General features: G+C 37.6%; 1 protein-coding gene across 2 annotated transcripts in view; it reads left to right on the top strand.

Moving 5' to 3' along the window:
• Nucleotides 1-16,313, top strand: part of LOC124599639 (peroxisomal acyl-coenzyme A oxidase 3) — a 187,754-nt gene extending 171,441 nt beyond the window's left edge. For both annotated transcript variants that reach the window (XM_047136093.1, XM_047136094.1), the window contains exons 10-15: nt 3,592-3,712; nt 5,271-5,513; nt 6,420-6,574; nt 9,539-9,674; nt 15,590-15,744; nt 15,930-16,313. In XM_047136093.1, the coding sequence (XP_046992049.1) occupies nt 3,592-3,712; nt 5,271-5,513; nt 6,420-6,574; nt 9,539-9,674; nt 15,590-15,744; nt 15,930-16,031 (912 nt within the window). In that variant the 3' untranslated portion in view covers nt 16,032-16,313. The remainder of the gene's footprint in view (nt 1-3,591; nt 3,713-5,270; nt 5,514-6,419; nt 6,575-9,538; nt 9,675-15,589; nt 15,745-15,929) is intronic.
• The last annotated feature ends 5,612 nt before the right edge of the window (nt 16,314-21,925 follow it).

Below are 21,925 nucleotides of genomic sequence, written 5' to 3'. Positions count from 1 at the left end.
TCAGTGGACTTTTTGTGAAACAATCCATCCAACACTTGTCTGTGGTATCCAATTACTGTTTCAAAAAAAAAAAAAAAGTCAGCAGTCGTAGCACGAATTTGGCTGTCACCCCTTTCATTTCCAAATCTTCTGTCACAATTCACCACCAGGTCACTCCCGTCAGCTCCATAATTCTTCAATGGTCCGTTGTCGATCTTCATTGATGATTGCATGAATGTTTCCAACATTTTTATGTATTCAGGACATAGAAGGGCGACCAGAACAAGGTTTGTTGTCAGCTGATATTTTGCCATTTTTGAAATGGGAAAACCACTCACACTAGAGTTTTCCGCATAGCATTGTCCGTATACTCAGCTTACCAGTTCTCGAATGTTCAATCTTTGCACTCCTAGCAGCAAAATGTGGTACTACAAAAGCTCGGCCCACCAAAAAATTAGTTTGGTTTCTTTTGGGTACCCCCTCGCATATCATTATTTCATGTGCCACACAAATTGTAAAGTTAACTCGCTGAGGAAGTCCGGTTAGATGTAAGAGATCATCTGAAGGCCCTAATCTTGCCAGGTGAAAGAAATGTATCAATAAATATGAAATGTGAGGTGCAAGAATTGATATCGCATAGTTCTGGTGGCTTATTTTCAAACTAAAATAACAATAGTGTTACCTCAAGATGTTCCAAATGTAGAGTGAACACGTCTAACTGAAGAATTTCTCAATGCGTGGAATGTGATGTCAGTTTGTTATCTGTTCTTCATGAAAGATGCACATGCTCGGCATGCATGTACTGGACGGCAGCAGCATGCAAATTCGTACTCAATTGCAACATCAAATGACCAACTATGGCAGCTAGTATGAATAGTGCAGCACTGCACAAATAAGTAGCATTTCTTCTTCACAAAGCATCAGCCAACAATAAAATTGCTTAATATGAGACCATACAAGGTGTGACAATAAAGTAATGAGACTGATTTTCTTTGCAAGATGTGGCAACCCTGTAGGCTTGCGTAGGCACAATATCTTTGACTTTGGTCTATAAGCTGCTTCTAGTCCAAGCAGCACATCGATGCAACTGCTCAGTCGTGAGTTGTGCTGTAATAAGTTAGCATGTGTTTGTGTCTCTCGTCACGGAAATGGAGCCGCATAATATTGCTCAATGGTATGCCATTTCTTTCTGTGTTAAATTGGGCGAAAATGCGACGACAACTTACGGTATGCTTCAGAAGGCTTTTGGAGAGGAGGTTATGTCAAGAGCTCAAGTTTTTCGTTGGCGTAAAAAGTTTAGTGAAGGCAGAACAAATGTTGAAGATGAAGACCGCAGTGGACGACCATCAACCTTACAGACGGATGTCAACTTGGCCAGGGTGCATGTACTCGTACAATCTGATTATCCATGAAAATGATTGCAGAAGAACTGAATATCAATCAAGAAACGGTTCGTCTAATAATAACTGAAGATCTTGGTATGAGAAAGATTTGTGCAAAAATTGTCCCCAAAAATCTCACATCACAACAGTGAGAAACATGGAAAAAATGTGGCTGCCGATCTGTTAGAACAAACGGAAATCAATCCAGAATTGTTGAGCCGTGTTATCACTTGTGATGAAAGTTGTTTTTTTTTTTTTTTTTCAGTATGATCCAGAGACAAAACGCCAAAGTTCACAATGGTGATCAAAGGGATCATCCAGACCACAAAAAGCTCGCATGTCAAAGTCAAAAGTGAAATGCATGCTGGATTCCAAGGGAATTGTTCATAAAGAGTGGGTGCCTCCCGGACAAACATTTAACTAATATTACTCCAAAGAAATTTTAGAAAAATTTCGTAAAAGTGTTCTTTGTGTCCGTGCCAACATTGCTGATAATTGGATTTGGCATCATGATAATGCGCCATCCCATACTGCTCTGACAGTACAGCAATTTTTAACCTCAAAACAAATTTCAGTACTACCACAGCCACCTTATTCATCAGATATCGCTCTGTGCGACTTTTTTCTATTTCCAAAAGTCAAAACGGAAGTCAAGGGACACCATTTTCAAACAACACAAGATGTCCAAAAAGCTGTGACAAGGGTCTTGGAGGATATTACAGAAGATGAGTTCCAGAAATGATACCATCAATGGCAGAAGCACTGGAAAAAGTGTGTGGAATCAGAAGGGAACTACTTTGAAGGAGACAACACTAAACTTGACTAAAACAGTAAACAACATTTTTTTTTTTTTTTTTTTTTTTTCACATCAGTCTCATTACTTTATTGTCGCACCTCGTAGTTTCTCCCTGTGTATACAGTGTTCAAATAAATTATGAGATTATAGCTGAGTGACATCATCAACAACCACCAATGTTTCGACAGGAGCACACCCTACCATTTTCAAGGAAAAACTGCAGCAAGTAAGCACTGTGCAAATCAATTTGAAACCTTGGTTTTCAGAGGAACTCCATAAAAATCACACACACAGACACAGTAAACACTAGCGCCATCACAGACCAAAGATGACTGACATCAGAAGTTAACGATAGTGAAATTAATCAGTGGGTGAGTTAGCATTAACTTTCTCCCTCTATTTTTCAACAAGTGAGAGCGCAGGATTCCATACAGAGTTTAAACAAAAACCGCCGTCTCTATTTATAAGGTTGGTTGCTAATTTAATTCAAACATCTTCCTTAATAATGCTATTGATAACTTTTGATGTTGGTCATCTTTGGTGTGTGATGGGACTAGTGTTTACATAGTGAGTGAGTGAATGTGTGTTTAATCTCTTATCTTTGTGGAGGTCCTCTAAAAATCAAGATTTTAAATTGAATTGCACAGTGCTTATTTGCTGCAGTTTTGCCTTGAAAATGGCAGGGTGTGCTCATGTCAATGACGTCACCTGGCTGCATTCCTGTAAGTTATTTGAACAAGATTGTTTGAATTAAAAAACATTATAAATTATTTGTTTCATCCTTATGTAAATGCTCATGGGACATGCGCCTTTGTTAAAAGGGGGGAGGGGGAGGGGGGGGATGCATCAGTCAGGAATTGAATCCTGGCCACCCACATGGTAGGTGAGCATTCTACAACAAAGCCACACAGAGCATCAAAAAAGTGACATTACTTTAGGATATCAGAGATGCTCGGAAAACTTCAAAGTCAATTTTGTTGATGATTATAAGAGTTGCATCGAACTACTTTGGGATATTGATATTTCTGAAAGTCACTTACCATATGTGTGAAACAGTACAAAAATCCAGTTGCTGTGTGGTCTACTTCTTAGAAGTTAGGAGCTGTCAGTACAAGATTTATGCTATGGTTTATAGTAATGGAAACCTCCCTGACATGTATAGTGTAACTCTGTTTACCATGGAACAAATAATTTTGCCACAAGTCCATTTCATCAAAGCCACTTCTTCCTCTCAGTACTGTTGCTTCATAAATTGGACAGTTTTTGGAACTCCAAAGAGATTCTGTTAAAAAGATGACAACACAGGAAAATATAATAGAAATAATACATTACTTAAGTTGTAGAGTATGAAATCAGCCGTATCTTATGCAGATATGTACTAAATATCTTACTTTTCACTGAATACTGTTAAGTAGCATGTAAAAAATGTTTCAGAATGCAATGGTGTCGGAGATCCATGCTATGGTCTCTGCTTCCAAACCTCTTATTACATGGACGTGTGCCTATGCATTGCAGGAATGCCGTGAAGCATGTGGTGGAAATGGATATTTAAAAGGTATATTCAGTGGCTGTTAAAATTGCCATAATTGAAAATGTAATTAATGTAGTCACCATCAGATTAAGTGATTTACTGTGTATATTCCAATTTAATGTTGCAAATGGAGCTTTATCACCTACATTTATACTCTGCAAACCACTGTGAAGTGTGTGGTGCTTATGGCTTTTTCCCATTCCATTCATGTATGGATCACGAGAAGAATGACTGCCTAAATTCCTCGGTGCATGCTGTAATTAGACTAGTATTGTCTTCATGATCCCTAAGGGGACAATACGTAGAAGGTTGTAGTATGTTTCTAGATTCATCACTTAACCTAGGTTTCAGAAACTTTGTAAGTAGGTTTTCACGGGATAATTTTTGTCTGTCTTCAAGCATCTGTCAGTTCAGTTCTTTCAGCATCTTTGTAACATTCTCACATAAATCAAACAAACGTGTGACCATTCTCTTTACTGGTATCTTTTCAGTATATCCTTTTGCTCCTATTAGCTTTGAGTCCTACTCAGTTGAGCAATATTCGAAGATGGTTTGCATTAGACAGATTGTTTCACTAGTATTCTAGCAATGAGCAGCAGTCTGGCACCTGCTTTAGCCACATCTGAGACCAAGACTATGTGATCATTACATTTCATTTCCCTACAAATTGTTACACCCTGGTGTTTATATGAGTTCACCGATTCCAACTGCGAGTAATTTATATTGTACTCATAGTATACTACATGTTTTCATTTTATGAAGTGCATAGTTTTACATTTCTGAACATTTAAATAAGTTGCAAATTTTTGCACCACTCTAAAACCTTATCAAGATCTGACTGAATATTTGTGCAGCTTCTTTCTTACAGTACTCCATATAGGTAACTGTAACATTTGCGAAACGTCTGGGGTTACTGTTACTGTTCTCTGCAAGGTAATTAATGTACAGCAAGGGTTGCGACACACTTTCCTGGTGCTCACCCAAAGTTACTTCTTCAACTGTCGATGAGTCTCCATCCAAAATAACTTTCTGTCTCCTCCTTACCAAAAAATCTTCAGTCCAGTCAAAAATTTCACTGGATACCCCATATGACTGTATTTTTAATAATAAGTGTAGATATATTTTGTCAAATGCTTTTCGTAAATTGAGGAATACTGCATCTACCTCTCTTTGCCATGATCCATGGCTTTCAATATGTCATGTGAGAAAAGTGTGTGTTCTGTTTCACTTCATATTTGTTTTTGGAATCTATGCTGATTGGCATGTAGGAGGTTATTCTGTTAGAAATACTTCATTACATTTGAGCTCACTGAAACTTTTTTGAATTGCAGACAATGTATGACAGGAAGTTTTGTGGCTCAGTCAGCACAAAGTCAATATTGGGTCAATTTAAAAAATACTGGCTAATTCATCCATATTCTCGTCAATATATTTTAAAAATTTGATACCTGCATTGATTATTTCAAGGTGTTTCAATTGCTTCGAACAATAGTATATTTATTAAGCAGGATTAATAATTTTATGAATGATCTTTTGCCATACATTTGACATTAACACATGTAAAAAATTTTCTTCATTCCAGCATCAGGACTTGGAGAGCTAAGAAATAATCATGATGCAAAAGTGACCTATGAAGGTGATAATAATGTATTATTACAACAGACAAGTAATTGGTTATTAAGGCAGTGGAGGCAAGTCCAAGAAAATATTTCGTCTCCAGAAGTTGCATCGCCTCTTAAATCAGCATATTTCTTGTTACATGCGAAAGATATATTAAGTAAACAGTTCACTGGCTCCTGCTTGGATGATGTTCTGAGGCATACATGTAAGTTATGGTTTTCATACAAATGTTGTGGAACATAGCATTGCGAGTGGTATAAGCTGAAGTGACATTTCTTAGTATGTTAGTAAGATCACTCACTTGTCTGGCAAGTTTGGCTCACTTTCTTCTTTCAAAACAAATATGAGAATTTATTCTTTAACTTTTTAATAAGATCCATTTTGAGGGAGATTGGTGGTGGTGGTGGTGGTGGTGGTGGTGGTGGTCGTCGTCTGCTAGTACTATTACTGTTACAACTAAAACTACTTTCAGAGATATTTCAACTGTTTAATTGTCAGCTCATCTGTATTTGCAGTCGTGTTTAGTCCCTGTGTAGATAAATAGTCTGCTTGCTCACAACTTCTCTGTTACTTAACAGTTCTGCAAACATACAAACCTTGTGTCCTATAGACATGTAGTTAAAGTTCTAAAGAACAGGTTATGTTCAATATAGTTGCCTCTTCCATATACTTATGTAACTGTCATTAGTATGTAAATATAGTATGGAAAGTTCTGGCAAGAATTTAGGAGTAAAGCTCACAACTCGCAGAATAGTAGAAGCATTGACCTGTTGACAGGTACACAAAAAAAGAATGAAAACTTCAGTAGCTTTTGGGCAGTCATTTTTAATTTTTTTTTTTTTTTAAGATGTAGTAGACATGTACTCTAGTTAAAAAAAAGCTAATGAAGTTACCGTTCTTTTTTGTGTTCCTACCAACAACTCAATACTTCTGTTGTCATATGATTTCATGAGGGCTGTAAACCTTTGGCAAAATTAAAATTATTTAATTTTATCAAAAAGATCACTGCACATGTGGAATTATGTTTTTAACCTTCAGCATAGCAAAATTTATAGAACATTGATATTTTAATATGAGAATTCATTGTGTGCTTTCAAATTTTTGTTTACAGTTGTGAAAGAGAGTTTCCAGTGGCTGATATGCTGGCTCCTGAATGTGACAGAACATAGGTATCAGACATACTTGAAGAACTGTGAAAATAATTTTACTGCAAGGAATAATGTACAAGTTTATTTTGCAAGGACATTGTCTGTTGTATATGCTCAGGTATGACTACTACTACTACTGTGGTTACGCTACTACTATGGTTACAACTTAAATGCTACCTCATTGAGGTAATTCTTTTGTGTGTCACAAAATATTTTGTTGCAATATTGTGAAAAGGAAAGTTGCTACACACCATATAGCGGAGATGCTGAGTCACAGATAGACACAACAAAGAGACTGTCACAAATAATAGCTTTTGGCCAATAAGGCCTTCCTCAGAATTAAATGGCAAACACGCACATATACAAATGCAACTCATGCACACACGACTGCAGTCTCGGGCAACTGAGTCTGATATTAGCAACAATACAGCACTTAGAGAACTGTTTTAACAGGAAATGACAGCATGTGATATTTTTAACTTCATGATTATGATTTTATAATGCTCACCTTTTGAATGATTATGTACAAAAGACATCAGAGATACTTCAAGAAAATTTCGTTAACAAGCTGTTACATATTCCTAAGAGTCAGATTATTTAATGCTAAGGAGAGCAAAAATTTTGATGCATATCTCCCCCCACCCCACCTTTTCCCCCCTCCCAAAAAAAGAATTGAGACAATGAAAAATTATCAGTATAAAATCTATGATTTCAGCCTGTCAGTCATGCTGGGAGGGGGGGGGGGGGGGGGGGGGGGGGGGGGAACAGAACATTCATTGTGCCTGAAACCATGTTGTTATGCAATTGGAAGAAGTAATTGTCCACAAAATAACTATTTATTAATCCTTGCTACTCGCTGTAAAGATGACACGCTGAGTTGCAGACAGGCAGATTGAAAAAATTCTTACATATTAGCTTTTGACCAAATCATTCTTCAGAAAAGGAAATGCACACACATTCATTCATTTACACAAGCAAGCACACAGGACTGACATCTCTGGCTGCTCGGACAGGAATGCTGGTCCGAGCTGCTGCAGATGGTGGTCATGTGAGCATGAGGTGTGTGCTTGCTTGCATGCATGAATGGGTGCATTTGTTCTTCTCTGAAGAATGCTTTGGCTGAAAGCTAATGCGTAAGAGTCTTTTTGTTGTTCCTGTCTGTACCTCATCGTGTCGCCTTTACGGTGAGTAACAGTCTGTCTTTTTGTATATTGTTGATATTCCAACCTGGAGTTGCCTTTGTCTGATTATGTATTATTCCCATTCATTTACAAAAAACACCTCTCTTAACTATGGTGACCTAGGTGGTTGTTGCTTTATTTATTTATTTATTTATTATTATACAATTAATTTACACTGTGTTTTCAGGATATGTCAGTTTGTATATTGGACACATTGTTCGAACTATAATGAAATAAAGAAAATAAAGGTGTAATTGATGTAGAGATTGGTTCTGACAGACATAATTTTTTGGACATGTTCCTGTTGTCTGTATAAATGTGATACAGTCCAATCTGAGATCTGGTTGTTCCAGCCTATTGTAGGAGGCTTACAGTGTAATAGGAAATCTGATCCACAGTTTTGCAGTGCTTTGACAGAAATGAAGGTCATGTTAAATTCAAAAAGTCTTAAGGTCAGCAGGATAAAACTCTGAACCATTGGATTTATATTCTTGCCCCTCATTAGTTAACTACACTTACAGTCAGTATGAGTAACCAGAATGTGGATCAATCCTTATTGTTTCAAAGAGCCAGTAAATGTCAATAAAAACTGAAGGAAAAATCAAACATTATTCCACACAGTGACAATGAAACACCTGTAACCCCATATTGCTCCACTTCTCATCAAAGCAAGACAACTTAAAACAAATTAAACATAAGAAAGTGCCAAATAAAAGCATGTATCACATATTCAAATTACTTTCAAGAAATAGCAAAGCATTTAATAAGCAAGTTGTAGAAGAAGAAGTTGCTTGCTGACAGTGGCCATGTACAGAAATAAAGTTAGAAGTCCGTGGGGGTTGACTAAGTGTACAGGAAAACTGAAGGAATTAAAAAAGAGGAGAGAATAGAAGGTAATAGAAAATGCAAAGAAAAGATGAAAATTAAATAGCAAATGAAGGCTAAAAACTAGGTTGGGGCACACCAAATGTAGAGCAATCTCGAGGTGAAGACTGATGGCTTGAAGGAGTGGAATGTTTGTTTGAGATGTTTCTTGTTTTGAATTTAATGCCCCCAAAATTTGTGAGGAAAGGGTAACTCACAATTTAAAACTCATTGATGATAGCCTGAAATAAGAACTAGTCACTTATGAGACAGCAGGAGAATGCTTACTTAACTATAAGCTCTAACAAATAAATATTTGAAATATTGTCAGACCAGAGGCACAAAGCTAGATAATATGAACGGTTCTTGACTCCGAATAGAATGTTGCCCTACTTTGGAGGAGAACAGTTATTTGCAGCGGCACACTCAAAAGGGAAATAGACAATAATGTTTTTAATTTAAAGTTTAAAATTAAAATCAAGAGAAATGCGAGTAGAGAAATGTTAAAAACAGAGTGAAGTCTGTTTATCGAAGAAAAGTAAATGTGTTTACAAATCCTAGATTATCAGGCACATCAGCTGCAGTAACTTCCTCATCATTGGATCTGCAATGTTGAAAAAAATGTTTTTGCTTTTAATGTCTGTCTGTTCCCTTGCTTTTTCCTGTGTCCCTCTGCGCTCACAAACTAACTTTTCAATTTTTTCCCCAACTATTTCAGCACATAGTAAGCAGACCACCAATCTTCAACCGTCAGTATTTTTAATATTCATTGTTCAGTTAAAGGGAAAACATGAAAAATGAAACAGTATAGGGATGAAAAGTCTCATGACACCCTGATTTAAGAGAAATACACAATAGTCAGAAGTAATTTTTCTCTTCTTTCATTTACGATATTAAAGTGTATCAATAAAACATGATTTCTTATTTTGTGGATGAATAATTTTGGTAATTAAATTCAAAATAGGAGTACATTTGAATTCCACAAGTACACTTAATTGAAATGCCATTAATTAATTTACTTATTGTTTTATTTTCAGAATAATGTGTTGGTTTACTTCTGGCAAAAGTGTAATGATCTGAATGTAGAAGAACAGCTGAAACCTGCTCTAATTAGAATGTACCTGTTGTATGGTCTCTGGTGCCTGGAAAAACATTTAGTTATTCTGTATGAAGGTAATATCAGCGGCTCAGTAATTTTAGCTTGAATGTTGTAGATGGTATTCTAAATTTTTATCATAAATATTTAGCTGTTCTTGTAAAGAACATGTTTATTCATAGAGTGCTCTTGCATGGGCAAGTCTGTGTGCCCAGCCCCCTCCCCTTCTTCCCATACACTCAAAACACTCGAGAGAGAGAGAGAGAGAGAGAGAGAGAGAAGAGAAGAAATCAATAATTCTTTCCTATATGCCTGTTTGCTACTTATCATTCCTTCTATGTATCTACAGTATTCAATATCAGTATAAATGTATGGTTCTTATGACAATAATAGTACAATGTCTGTAGCATACTATCAAATTTATTATGACAGTAATAGATATATATAAGACATAAGCAATGATGAGGGAATTACATAGTTTCTCTTTCATGACACAAGTAACAAAATAAGATGTTTGCATTCCTTGAGTAGAAATTGGTATAAAGACACTCACTGTCCTGTTGTGTTATTGCATTGTTAGCACTTTGTCCAACCTCCATTCTCCCTAATTACCGTAAAAATACTCTTCAGCACTGCTTTGGTTAAGGTATATAGGTCTTGCAGTGAAACTGTCACCTACTCTTCTTGTGTCACACTTTTCAGCTCGCATGTGGCCTCATATTGCCTTCAATTGTGATAAACCCGCCTTGCAAGTATTCTCCAAAGGTTTTCCATGGGATTCAGATCCGGGCTATGTGCAGGCCAGGGGAAGACATCAATATCTTTATCTTCAAACTATTTTTGGTTGTAGCAGAAACATGCACAGATGCATTATTTTGTTGAAACATTGTACTTTTGTTCCCTAGGTCCTCACATATTCTAATCAGTTCTGTGTCTAGCATCTCACTGTACATGTAAGAGTTGATTGTAGTGTTCAGCCAAGTGATGCATGATTTACTTTTAGCACACAAGGCTGCCCAAATCATAACACTTCCACCACCAAAATTTCTGTTCATTCTTATCTGCCGCTCTGTTCTCAGATCATGCCAATAATAATGAACTCCATTTGGCCCGTCTAAATTAAACTTCTTCACATCACTGAAGATTGCTTTATTCCATTCTAAATTCCGTGACATGTTTTTCAGCAAACACTAATCTGGCCTGTTTATGTTTGTGTGTTAGAGCAGGTTTCTGCATTTGTTTTTTGAATGCAAGATGTTTGTCATTTGACAAAATTTGCTGTAAACATCTGGCAGCTACTGACAGCTGTGAATCAGCAACAAGTTGAGAGGGATAATGGTTTGTGGCCCTTGCTTTGCACAAAAAGAACTGTTTCAATGCCTCAAATAATTTTCAACTTAGCCCTTATTTTACAGTCTGTCCATATTGTGCATGCATCCTAACAAAAGTATAAACCACTGTGCTCGAACAGTTCAGCTTCTTGGCAATTTGACAATTAGTGTGTCCCATTTCCATGTATGCACCAGTTTTTGCTTTTTTGTCTCATGATAATTGTTTTCCACGTGCCATTGTCACAATCATGGTTTATATACACAACATACTATCACTTACAGGGTGTTTCAAAAATGACCGGTATATTTGAAACGGCAATAAAAACTAAACGAGCAGCGATAGAAATACACCGTTTGTTGCAATATGCTTGGGACAACAGTACATTTTCAGGCAGACAAACTTTCGAAATTACAGTAGTTACAATTTTCAACAACAGATGGCGCTGCAAGTGATGTGAAAGATACAGAAGACAACGCAGTCTGTGGGTGCGCCATTCTGTACGTCGTCTTTCTGCTGTAAGCGTGTGCTGTTCACAACGTGCAAGTGTGCTGTAGACAACATGGTTTATTCCTTAGAACAGAGGATTTTTCTGGTGTTGGAATTCCACCGCCTAGAACACAGTGTTGTTGCAACAAGACGAAGTTTTCAACGGAGGTTTAATGTAACCAAAGGACCGAAAAGCGATACAATAAAGGATCTGTTTGAAAAATTTCAACGGACTGGGAACGTGACGGATGAACGTGCTGGAAAGGTAGGGCGACCGCGTACGGCAACCACAGAGGGCAACGCGCAGCTAGTGCAGCAGGTGATCCAACAGCGGCCTCGGGTTTCCGTTCGCCGTGTTGCAGCTGCGGTCCAAATGACGCCAACCTCCACGTATCGTCTCATGCGCCAGAGTTTACACCTCTATCCATACAAAATTCAAACGCGGCAACCCCTCAGCGCCGCTACCATTGCTGCACGAGAGACATTCGCTAACGATATAGTGCACAGGATTGATGACGGCAATATGCATGTGGGCAGCATTTGGTTTACTGACGAAGCTTATTTTTACCTGGACGGCTTCGTCAATAAACAGAACTGGCGCATATGGGGAACCGAAAAGCCCCATGTTGCAGTCCCATCGTCCCTGCATCCTCAAAAAGTACTGGTCTGGGCCGCCATTTCTTCCAAAGGAATCATTGGCCCATTTTTCAGATCAGAAGCGATTACTGCATCACGCTATCTGGACATTCTTCGTGAATTTGTGGCGGTACAAACTGCCTTAGACGACACTGGGAACACCTCGTGGTTTATGCAAGATGGTGCCCGGCCACATCGCACGGCCGACGTCTTTAATTTCCTGAATGAATATTTCGATGATCGTGTGATTGCTTTGGGCTATCCGAAACATACAGGAGGTGGCGTGGATTGGCCTCCCTATTCGCCAGACATGAACCCCTGTGACTTCTTTCTGTGGGGACACTTGAAAGACCAGGTGTATCGCCAGAATCCAGAAACAATTGAACAGCTGAAGCAGTACATCTCATCTGCATGTGAAGCCATTCCGCCAGACACGTTGTCAAAGGTTTTGGATAATTTCATTGAGAGACTACGCCATATTATTGCTACGCATGGTGGATATGTGGAAAATATCGTACTATAGTGTTTCCCAGACCGCAGCGCCATCTGTTATTGAAAATTGTAACTACTGTAATTTAGAAAGTTTGTCTGCCTGAAAATGTACTGTTGTCCCAAGCATATTGCAACAAACGGTGTATGTCTATTGCTGTTCGTTTAGTTTTTATTGCCGTTTCAAATATACCGGTCATTTTTGAAACACCCTGTATGTTTTCTGTTTCCTATACACAGGGGAGGCAGATACACACACATTAACAGTGCAAAGACGATTGTCTGTATACTGAGTTCTACCATCTACCACATGAATCGCTGATGTCTTATTATATACTGTACTGCTGACATCAAATGTGATACCATTTGGCTGCATTTGTCAGTATATTGCATCTCATACTACTGCATACACACTGTGCACAACTATTTCAGTCAACAGTGATATAAATGTGCAACACTTCATATTGCTCAGTGGTGTAGTGGTGTTATATGATACTATGTAATTCTCAATGTTTGTAGAGATGAAAAGGGAACATAAAATAGGATTTAAATGTCTTTCATTGTTGCCTTTAGCAGGCATGAAAATGATGTTTTCCTTAACTTATAAAATTCAGTAAAGAGAGTGTCCTTATCATTCACCATATTTGTGGCTGAGGTTAGCTCTCATAGACTTCACAGCACAGTCACTTTCCTCACTTGAACAATTTTGTTGGTTGTTTCACTCATGTTGTGTAGTCCCAAGTTTCTTCATATTTTTGGCTTTCTTTTCTTCCAGTTATCTAAATTTCTTGCACTTTTCTAGATTTCTCATAATCTCTAAGCACAGAATAATTTTCATTGTCGGCCATGTTGTCAACACTTAAATGTGATTGCAAGCACACACTGTTGGCTACCACTAGCTGATGTAATGGTACTAGTTGATTTAGCTCCCTCTCACATTGTAAAACTGTGATTACAAAATCTTTCTTTTGTACAGTGGGAGAGTATAAGTGGATAATAATTGTTAATATCTTGTGGGATGATAAATATATAACAACAGTATCTAAACATGTCAGTAACTCATTTTTTCAACAGTCTGTTGGTTAGCTCCCTCTTGCATTCTAGTGCACTAATAATCTCTATAGCTCGCCATTGTGGATACAATAAATATTTCTTTTGCATGTAGTTAGAATCAGATTTTATTCATATCACTCCACCAACATTCCAACAGCTACATTTCTCAACAACATAGATCACAAAAAAGACAAATTATCACTATTATGTAATTATCTTGTGGTTCACTGAATACATAAAATTTATATCTGGCACAGATTGTCAGAAACTGATGGATACACACAGTTCCATAGATTTTTGTCACTTGAAAAGCCATGTAATTGTGACTTATTCAGGTACATAATCAGAAAGCAAAAAAAGAACTTATCACATACATGTTGATCAAAACATTGGTATTAATTTTGAAGTCTCCCAAGGATAATTTCATAGAACTCCTGGACAGTTTTAATGTAAAATAATTTGTTGCTTAAAAACAAAATATGTTGCTTGCAAATTGATCAGTTCATTTGCAAATGCAAAGGACCACTTCCAAACAAAATAGCAAATGTTCGACAACAACTGAAGAACAGATGGAAAACTGACAGTGTCTTGAAAACTTTTAGAAAACTGTTCCTGTAATTCTTTCAGTGCTGGAATGAATTCTTCAAAATACACATTTTCTTTAATACCAGACATCTTAGGGAAGTGGACAATGTTCTTAGTGTTACGTTGTCCCTTCCACAATGTGATTTTAAATTCTTCAACTTTTTGCATCTAGTCAGAAATAAGTTGCTTCTTCCCCCTTCAATGTCTTACTAAGGAGCATTCAAGTGTGCAGTCAATTCTACTAAAAGCACGAGGTCTGTAATCCAGTCCATGTCTTCTAATTTTGGTTCCCACTTTTTTTCCCCCCCAGATATTCAACCATAGCAATCTTACACCGAAAAATCATTCAAGGCTTGCCCCTGAATTTAATTGGTGCACTTCACAATAATATACGTCTCCATATGCGTCATTCAGTTCCATCAGAAACTGTTGGAACTGACTGTGTAATAACCCACGTGATTTCAGGAAATTTACTTCATACCATCAGTTTCATCACTTGCTCCATATCTGCTAATTACACCCAAAATGCTTCTTGATGTACAAATTAATCAATCCCATACAAATCATCATCTGTTGATTGTTGAACTTTTTGCTGTTTCATCGTCAACTGAATCTTTAATTCTTTTTGTATGGTGTTGTAAAAGCATTCTATAGCATACTTGCGATGCCTACCATTTATGTGGCTCCGTAATAGGCAGTGAGAACCATTCGTTTTTAAAGGCTTGTGACGGGAAGTAACATAAACTTCCTCTTTTCAAGTGCATGTCCCATCACAACAGCCCCTAGGTCTTTATACCACAAGCAAATAGTGAGGGATAAGCAGCACGTTCACCATGATTCAGCATAACTGAAAAAAGTTATGCTGACCAATAAATGCTGGGATAATGTGTGTCACATCATATTTAAATGAAATGTCGTGCTGAGCCAAGAAGGACCGAACATAGCCGAGATTGACTTAATGAAGCCAAGATGTGCCAAGTGGTGACAAGACTGTCTGAGCCTCACTCTGCATGTATGCAATTTTGCACACTGTGGCAATCCATGTCCCAAGGTGATTTCACAACTAAACATCACACTCTACAAAGTTCTGAAGAAGTGTTCAATCTATTCTTTTTCTCAGATTTTCGTCTCAGTTGTTTACCTACCAGAGTTTATATTGGTATTTGCTTGGAGGCAGTTATTAAATAAAGTTGTTTGGCTGGTGCCATTTTTTTAAATTTGGAGCAAAATGCTTTAGTCATTAAACTTAATTCATTATTACTTTTGTTTTTGGCTGCAGGAGAATGGATTGTAACCTATTTTAAACTTGTATTTCTTCGTGCTGTTACATATATTTTTGTTTTAGTTTTCATTAAGGCATTTCAATTGTAGAGAGCACATGGTAAATAAGTGTGGCTTCTTCTTTTGAAAGGTGGTTATGCACAAGGACCAAAAGTGGCAACTCTTGTGAAAGAAGCTATCCTCCACCTGTGCCACCAACTTAAGGATGATGCTGTGGCCATTGTTGATGCTCTGGCCCCACCAGATTATATCCTTAACTCTGTTCTTGGAAAGTCAGATGGGAAGGTATGGAACTGTGTTTCATAAATCCATTATGAATATTATTGTTCTTGGAAAGTCTGGTGGCAAAGCATGGAATTATTTATATATTCATTATGAATGTTATAAAACAGGAAAAACTTTGTGTTGTTAGAGTGTCCTCTGTGTCAAAAGCAGCAGTGTCTGAAATAGTTTGATATTGTGTGTTACAGGTGTATGATAATCTCCAGACAACGTTTTTCCACAGCAATGGAGCAATGGGAAGACCATATTGGTGGAATGAAGTTGTGCCAAAGCAAATATCAAAATTATAATGAAAGTTATTCTCGTGCCATAAGAATGTTTTCATTATTGTGAAATCATTATGCTCATATTTATTGTTGTTTCATAAAAATTGTCATTATCTTACCTGATCTCATGCTGTATAATATTTTCAATACTGTATTTTAAATGTATATATTTATTTGGAATTGCTGTTTATAGTTACCAAATATTTGTCTTTATACCAGTTGTTCTTAAAAGATTCTACATAATCATTTGTTCTTTTGTATTCATTTCAAGCACAAGACTCACTAAATATAATATTATAACCATTGGTGAAGCTCTTGTTCTTTCTCAATCAGGGTTTTTACTGTTTACATACTCTGCAGTGAGGAGAGAGAAAGTGTTATGTCATAGCATTGTAGCTTGTGTGTCGTAGTTGTATGCCATGTCTCATTCTCATACAGATCATGGAGATTGATAGTTATGAATTTTGTGTTGTCAGAAAGTCATTTCTTGTTATTCAGGCATTCAGTCATGAGCAAAATAAAGGGGCAATATAACAAATAATGTACTGCTATATGAAGTTATTCACCAGCGTGTTTTATTGTAGGCAGTATATCATTACAGAATTCCAATTTTAGTGTCCGCCCCTGGTACCTGAGTGGTCGGCGCGACAGAATGTCATGCTTAACGGCCCAGGTTCAATTCCAGGCTGGGTTGGAGATTTTCTCCACTCAGGGACTGGGTTTTGTGTTGTCGTTATCATCCTTTCATCCCCATCGACACGCAAGTCGCGTCAACTTGAAAGACTTGCATGAGACGAACGGTCTACCCGATGGGAGGCCCTAGCCACATTGCATTTCCATATTCCAATTGTAGTGCTCTTACTGCCGAAGTTATTTTTATTTCAGTCGCAAGGATCAACTTGCACATGACCATGAGCTTAAGTCATTCACTTCATATTCATAAAGCACCTTCTTAAATTTTTTTGTAGTCCTAAGAAAAGCAGTTTCACTGCTCATTTGACTGGGGATTCAACCATATGCCATAGTTCCTAATGTTTTTTATTGATACAGTCGATCTTTGTTATATTGAAATTGGATAAACCAAAAAGTCTGTTAAATCGTTCTAACTCTTCAGTCTCTGTCAAATTACACTGAAAAATCTACAGCTTAAATCAAATTTCGGATAATTGATACTACAAAGTAAAATTTAGTACCCCCATCACATATTCCATCTCTTGTCATCTAAATCGAATAAGTATGTACATGTGTAGTGCTGTGCACTTTGGTATTTTCCGTTACGTAATTTTTCTTGATAATATACCATACTGCAATTTCTCAACAGCGGCCCAATTGCATGCTTGCTGCTCACGTGTCACTGCCACAGCAAAAGAGAAGGATTGGTCAGCAGACGGTGCACACATAGTACTAAAACAAAAGCTGCAAATTCTACAAATGATCGACAATGGAGAGAAGACTAAAACGCAGGTTGCACAAGACTTCAGCTTCCAAAGTCCACTCTCTCATTGATAATAAATTCAAGTCTGACAAGCTGTTCATTTAGCAAGTGCATGAGGCCAGCCAAATATGAGGAGGTTGTGGATTCTATGTTTGAGTGGTTCCAGTACATGCACTCAAAGAAAAGGCTGAAATGGTCTAAAAAAAGAAAGGAAATTTCTAGGTTTGTGTGTTATAAGAACTTGCTATGGCATTTTCAGGAGAGACCTAAAACTCATTGATTCAAACTTGATTATACCAAATTGGCTATTTTTCAGTCCATCGAAATTCGGTTAAATATTTCAAGGTTGTTCGAATATCTATATGCCTCTCCTGCTCAATTAGTAGTCAAGAAAGTGTTCATCATACTTTTTTTCATTTTGATCGTTAGATTGTTGATGTACAGAATTCTGTTCACTTTTTGACAGGTTTATCGATTTCCTTACACAATGATATTCAATATTAGTTGCTGTTTTTGGTCTGTCAACCCTTACATTATTCTTCTAAATGAGTTGTCTCACAGATAAGTTACCAATAGGAAAATATGCTGTGACCTACAGTCTGCTTCCCAAATACTTAATGTAAATCACTGACTTTTGAGTGCCACCTCTGCATGTAAACTGGAAATTTTGATATTTGCTCTCTTCTTCTTCTTGTTTTCAATCATCATCAAAGGCACTTACAGACCCCACTTCACTGTCATATCTCAAATACTGTGTCAGCTACAGGGACATGCCTAACTTAGATTGGATCATTCCTTCCAATACTTTCAACATGTGTTTTACTTCTTTAAATTATGTATTATCCTTATAAGAGTATGAAGGATCATGCCATCCACTTATACTATCATTTAGAGTCAATCACTTGCATGTTCCACGGGTCATAACTATAATCTCTTACTATGATGTTAGAATTACTGTTTATATTTATTAAATATTTTTCTTTATATTGAACATTTTTAAAACTTACATCAAGTAGTTTACAAATGTAATGCAGCATGCATACACAATTACGTACATGAAAATTCTTTTATGGAGTCGTAACAGTTTTCAAAGCAGACTAGATATGATTTCCATTAGTGCTTGAAGTTAATTTTATTTGAACATGGATTGTCTGCTTTTAGTGTGCTGTCACCGTACCATTATGCTATACAGGCACATGTGCTGTGATTAAATTCTCAGTGTCAATGTTCCCTCGTAAAAGCTGAACACAGTATGCAGAGATTCTCTCATCACAGGAATAGCACTGCTACAGAGAAATGCAGGTAGAAGACCTTGGCTGATTCCACCTCACAAAGTATTTGTGTGTGTGTGTGTGTGTGTGTGTGTGTGTGTGTGTGTGTGTGTTTGTGTTTGTGTTTCAGAGTGAAGTGCAGAACTTAGTGGAATGATATGATGGACATGGAGTAAGCGAACACTGCAATGCAGACACCCAATTCTAAGAGTGCTGTTGTGGTGTTTCATCTAAATACTGGTTTGTGCAGACCTCCGTACTATTCTATTGTGTGCAAGCCTCTTTCATCTCTTCAAAAGCAGCCTACAGCCATTTGAACCTTTTTACTGTGGTCAAGCCTTGATCTCCCTTATCAGTCAAGTTCAGCCGTAAACTTTGTTTTCCCCCTATTAGATTCAGTCCTTCCACATAATCTTCTGTAACACCACATTTCAAAAGGATCTATTTTCTTCTTATCTGGACTGTTTATAATCCATCTTTCACTTCCACACAAGGGTACACTCCAGTGAAATAACTTCAGAAAAGACTACATAACACTTCACTTTTTATTCGGTGTTAGTAAATTACTCTTTTTGAGAAATGCTTTTCTTGGTATTGCCAGCCAACGTTTTATATAATCTCTACATCAGCCACCAAATACCAAAACTCGTCTACTAACTTTAAGTGTCTCATTTCCTAATCTACTGCATTTCATTGCCATTGTTGATGGTTATATTTTCAAGACTACCTATTCCATTTGACTGGATCTTCCAAGTCCTTTGGTGTCTGGTACAGAATTACAATTTCATCAGCTAAGTGCTAAGTTTTTATTTCTTCTCACTGAACCTCAGTTTTCTCAATGTACAGTGTAAGGACTCCAACAGTCTTGTAGTGAATTTTTGAGTATGTCAATCAGAATCCCACATGTTGTGACCATGCCACTCAAAACTGCAAAATATAGAGCACTGCTTATACAGAGGTGAAGACTACAACCAGACAACATATTAAGATTAAAAGGATTTAAAGAAACAAGCAGAATGTACAGCAACAGCCTTATAATAGTGACCGTTACATAGAACAAACAATTTAAATAACCACAAAAAAAAAAACTGAAGTTTCTATTTAGGGCAATTATGATAGCAGTGCAGTGCTATAGTGTTGCAGTATTAATACAGGGTGACAATTATTGAACTACATGGGAAAAAACGTAAATTAGGTACAAAGTACGGCGTGCGCACACTTTATCCAATGCGTAAACATCACTACAGATATTTGGATTTAGGTTGACATGTTTGATATTCCTGCCATCATTGGTGATGATGTGACGCAGACGAAAAGCGAAATTCTGCATGACCCGCTGAAGTGAAGTGTCGGAACATCGATGCTGTTGATGACCACCTGAATGGCTGTTTTCAGTTCGGCAATGGTTTGGGGTTATTGTTGTACACCTTGTCTTTAATATAGTCCCACAAAAAGGAGTCATATGTGTTCATATCCGGAGAATATTGCGGCCAATCAAGGCTCATGCCAATGGCTCTGTGTACCCCAAAGTGCTCCTCCAGGACATGAAACACTCTTGCTTCGATGAGGTCAAGCTCCGTCTACCATGAACCACATCTTGTTGAAATCAGGGTCACTTTGGATAATGGGGATGAAATCCTCTCCCAGAACCTTCACATACCATTCAGTAGTCACCGTGCCATCAAGGAATATTGCACCGATTATTCCGTGACTGGACATTCACACCACAGAGTCACCCGCTGAGGGTGAAGGGACTTCCTGATCATAAAATGCGGATTCTCAGACCCCCAAATGTGCCAGTTTTGCTTACTGACAAACCCATCCAGATGAAAGTAGGTTTCATCACTAAACCAAACCATCCAGCACATGCTAATTCCCATTATGCCCTGCGGCCAACCCTGCAGTTTGCACATTCTACTGCAAATCGTTCACAAGTTATGACTGTTTTATTATATGTAGTTCAATAATTGTCACCTTCAACTGTGCAACATAAAAGTTATGATGGCTACATCTGATAAATAAAAGTGTTATTTATCAACAAAGACAGTTAGTTGTGTTTGACCATGGAGAATTAATTTAATACAAAGAAATCTGGCTAAGCCACAGTAATAAACATGATGTTTACAGGCAAATGTGCAAGAATAAACAAGTTCAAATGGCTCTGAGCACTATGGGACTTAACTGCTGAGGTCATCAGTCCCCTACAACTTAGTACTACTTAAACCTAACTACATCACACACATCCATGCCCGAGGCAGGATTCAAACCTGTGTCCGTGGCCATCGCGCGGTTCCAGACCGTAGCGCCTAGAACCACTTGGCCAGTCCGGCCAGCCATAAACAAGTCTTCACAACAAAGTACTGAGGATACTGCATTGAAAATAATTACTTTGTTTAAACTCAGTTATCTCTAAGAAGATAAATTATCAAGTGTAAATTAAACTGAGAAGAGTGACTGCGAATACGTCTCCCCACTGCCACCACCCAAAGTACCTCAACAATGGTTGGCAGCATTCAGTGAGATCCCTCCCACCATCACAAGCAGTTACAGCAGCTAACATAGAAAACGGACCACTATCCTTTGGGTCACATACAACTGTACTGACAAGTAAAATTTGTCAAGCAACTACTACAGAAGTTAACTAAGAAAATTTGTAGAATATGAAATATCCCGCTGCAGATATTTATCAGTATTAATTAAACATTTTGCTAAGCAAATTTGGCTCTCGGACAGCCGCATAATGATGGAAGTATTCGTGAAAACTAATGCAACAGTTTGACTAATTAACTGAACAAATAAATTGCAGATCTTTAAAAATAGATATCAGATTTATTAAAATGGAGGAGAAAGTGTTCAGTTTCATATTTCAAAACAGTGGTAGGATGGATCATTCAGAACACAGATTAGCAGCCCCATCAGTCAAACAAATCAGTAACAGCTTGCACTGTACATGCTTGAGCATTGTCCTGCAAAATGATGGTCAGGTCCTACAGAAAGTGTCAGCACTTCTGTCTCTAAGTTGGTCGTAGGTTGTGTTCCAAAAATGAACAGCTTAGAGACAGTTGTGCAGGTAATAACAACAACACAATTTCAGGATGCACTGAACAAACTCACTACTACAGGATGCTGGATGAACAATGCCGTGCCGCTCGGGCCAGTGCCAGGTTCTCAAAGAAGACAGATTCGTTGCTGGCCAGCCACTCAGTCTCCCT

The sequence above is a fragment of the Schistocerca americana genome, chromosome 1, assembly GCF_021461395.2.
Source record: "Schistocerca americana isolate TAMUIC-IGC-003095 chromosome 1, iqSchAmer2.1, whole genome shotgun sequence".
NCBI lineage: Eukaryota > Metazoa > Arthropoda > Insecta > Orthoptera > Acrididae > Schistocerca > Schistocerca americana.
This window is presented reverse-complemented; position numbering and strand designations above follow the sequence as displayed.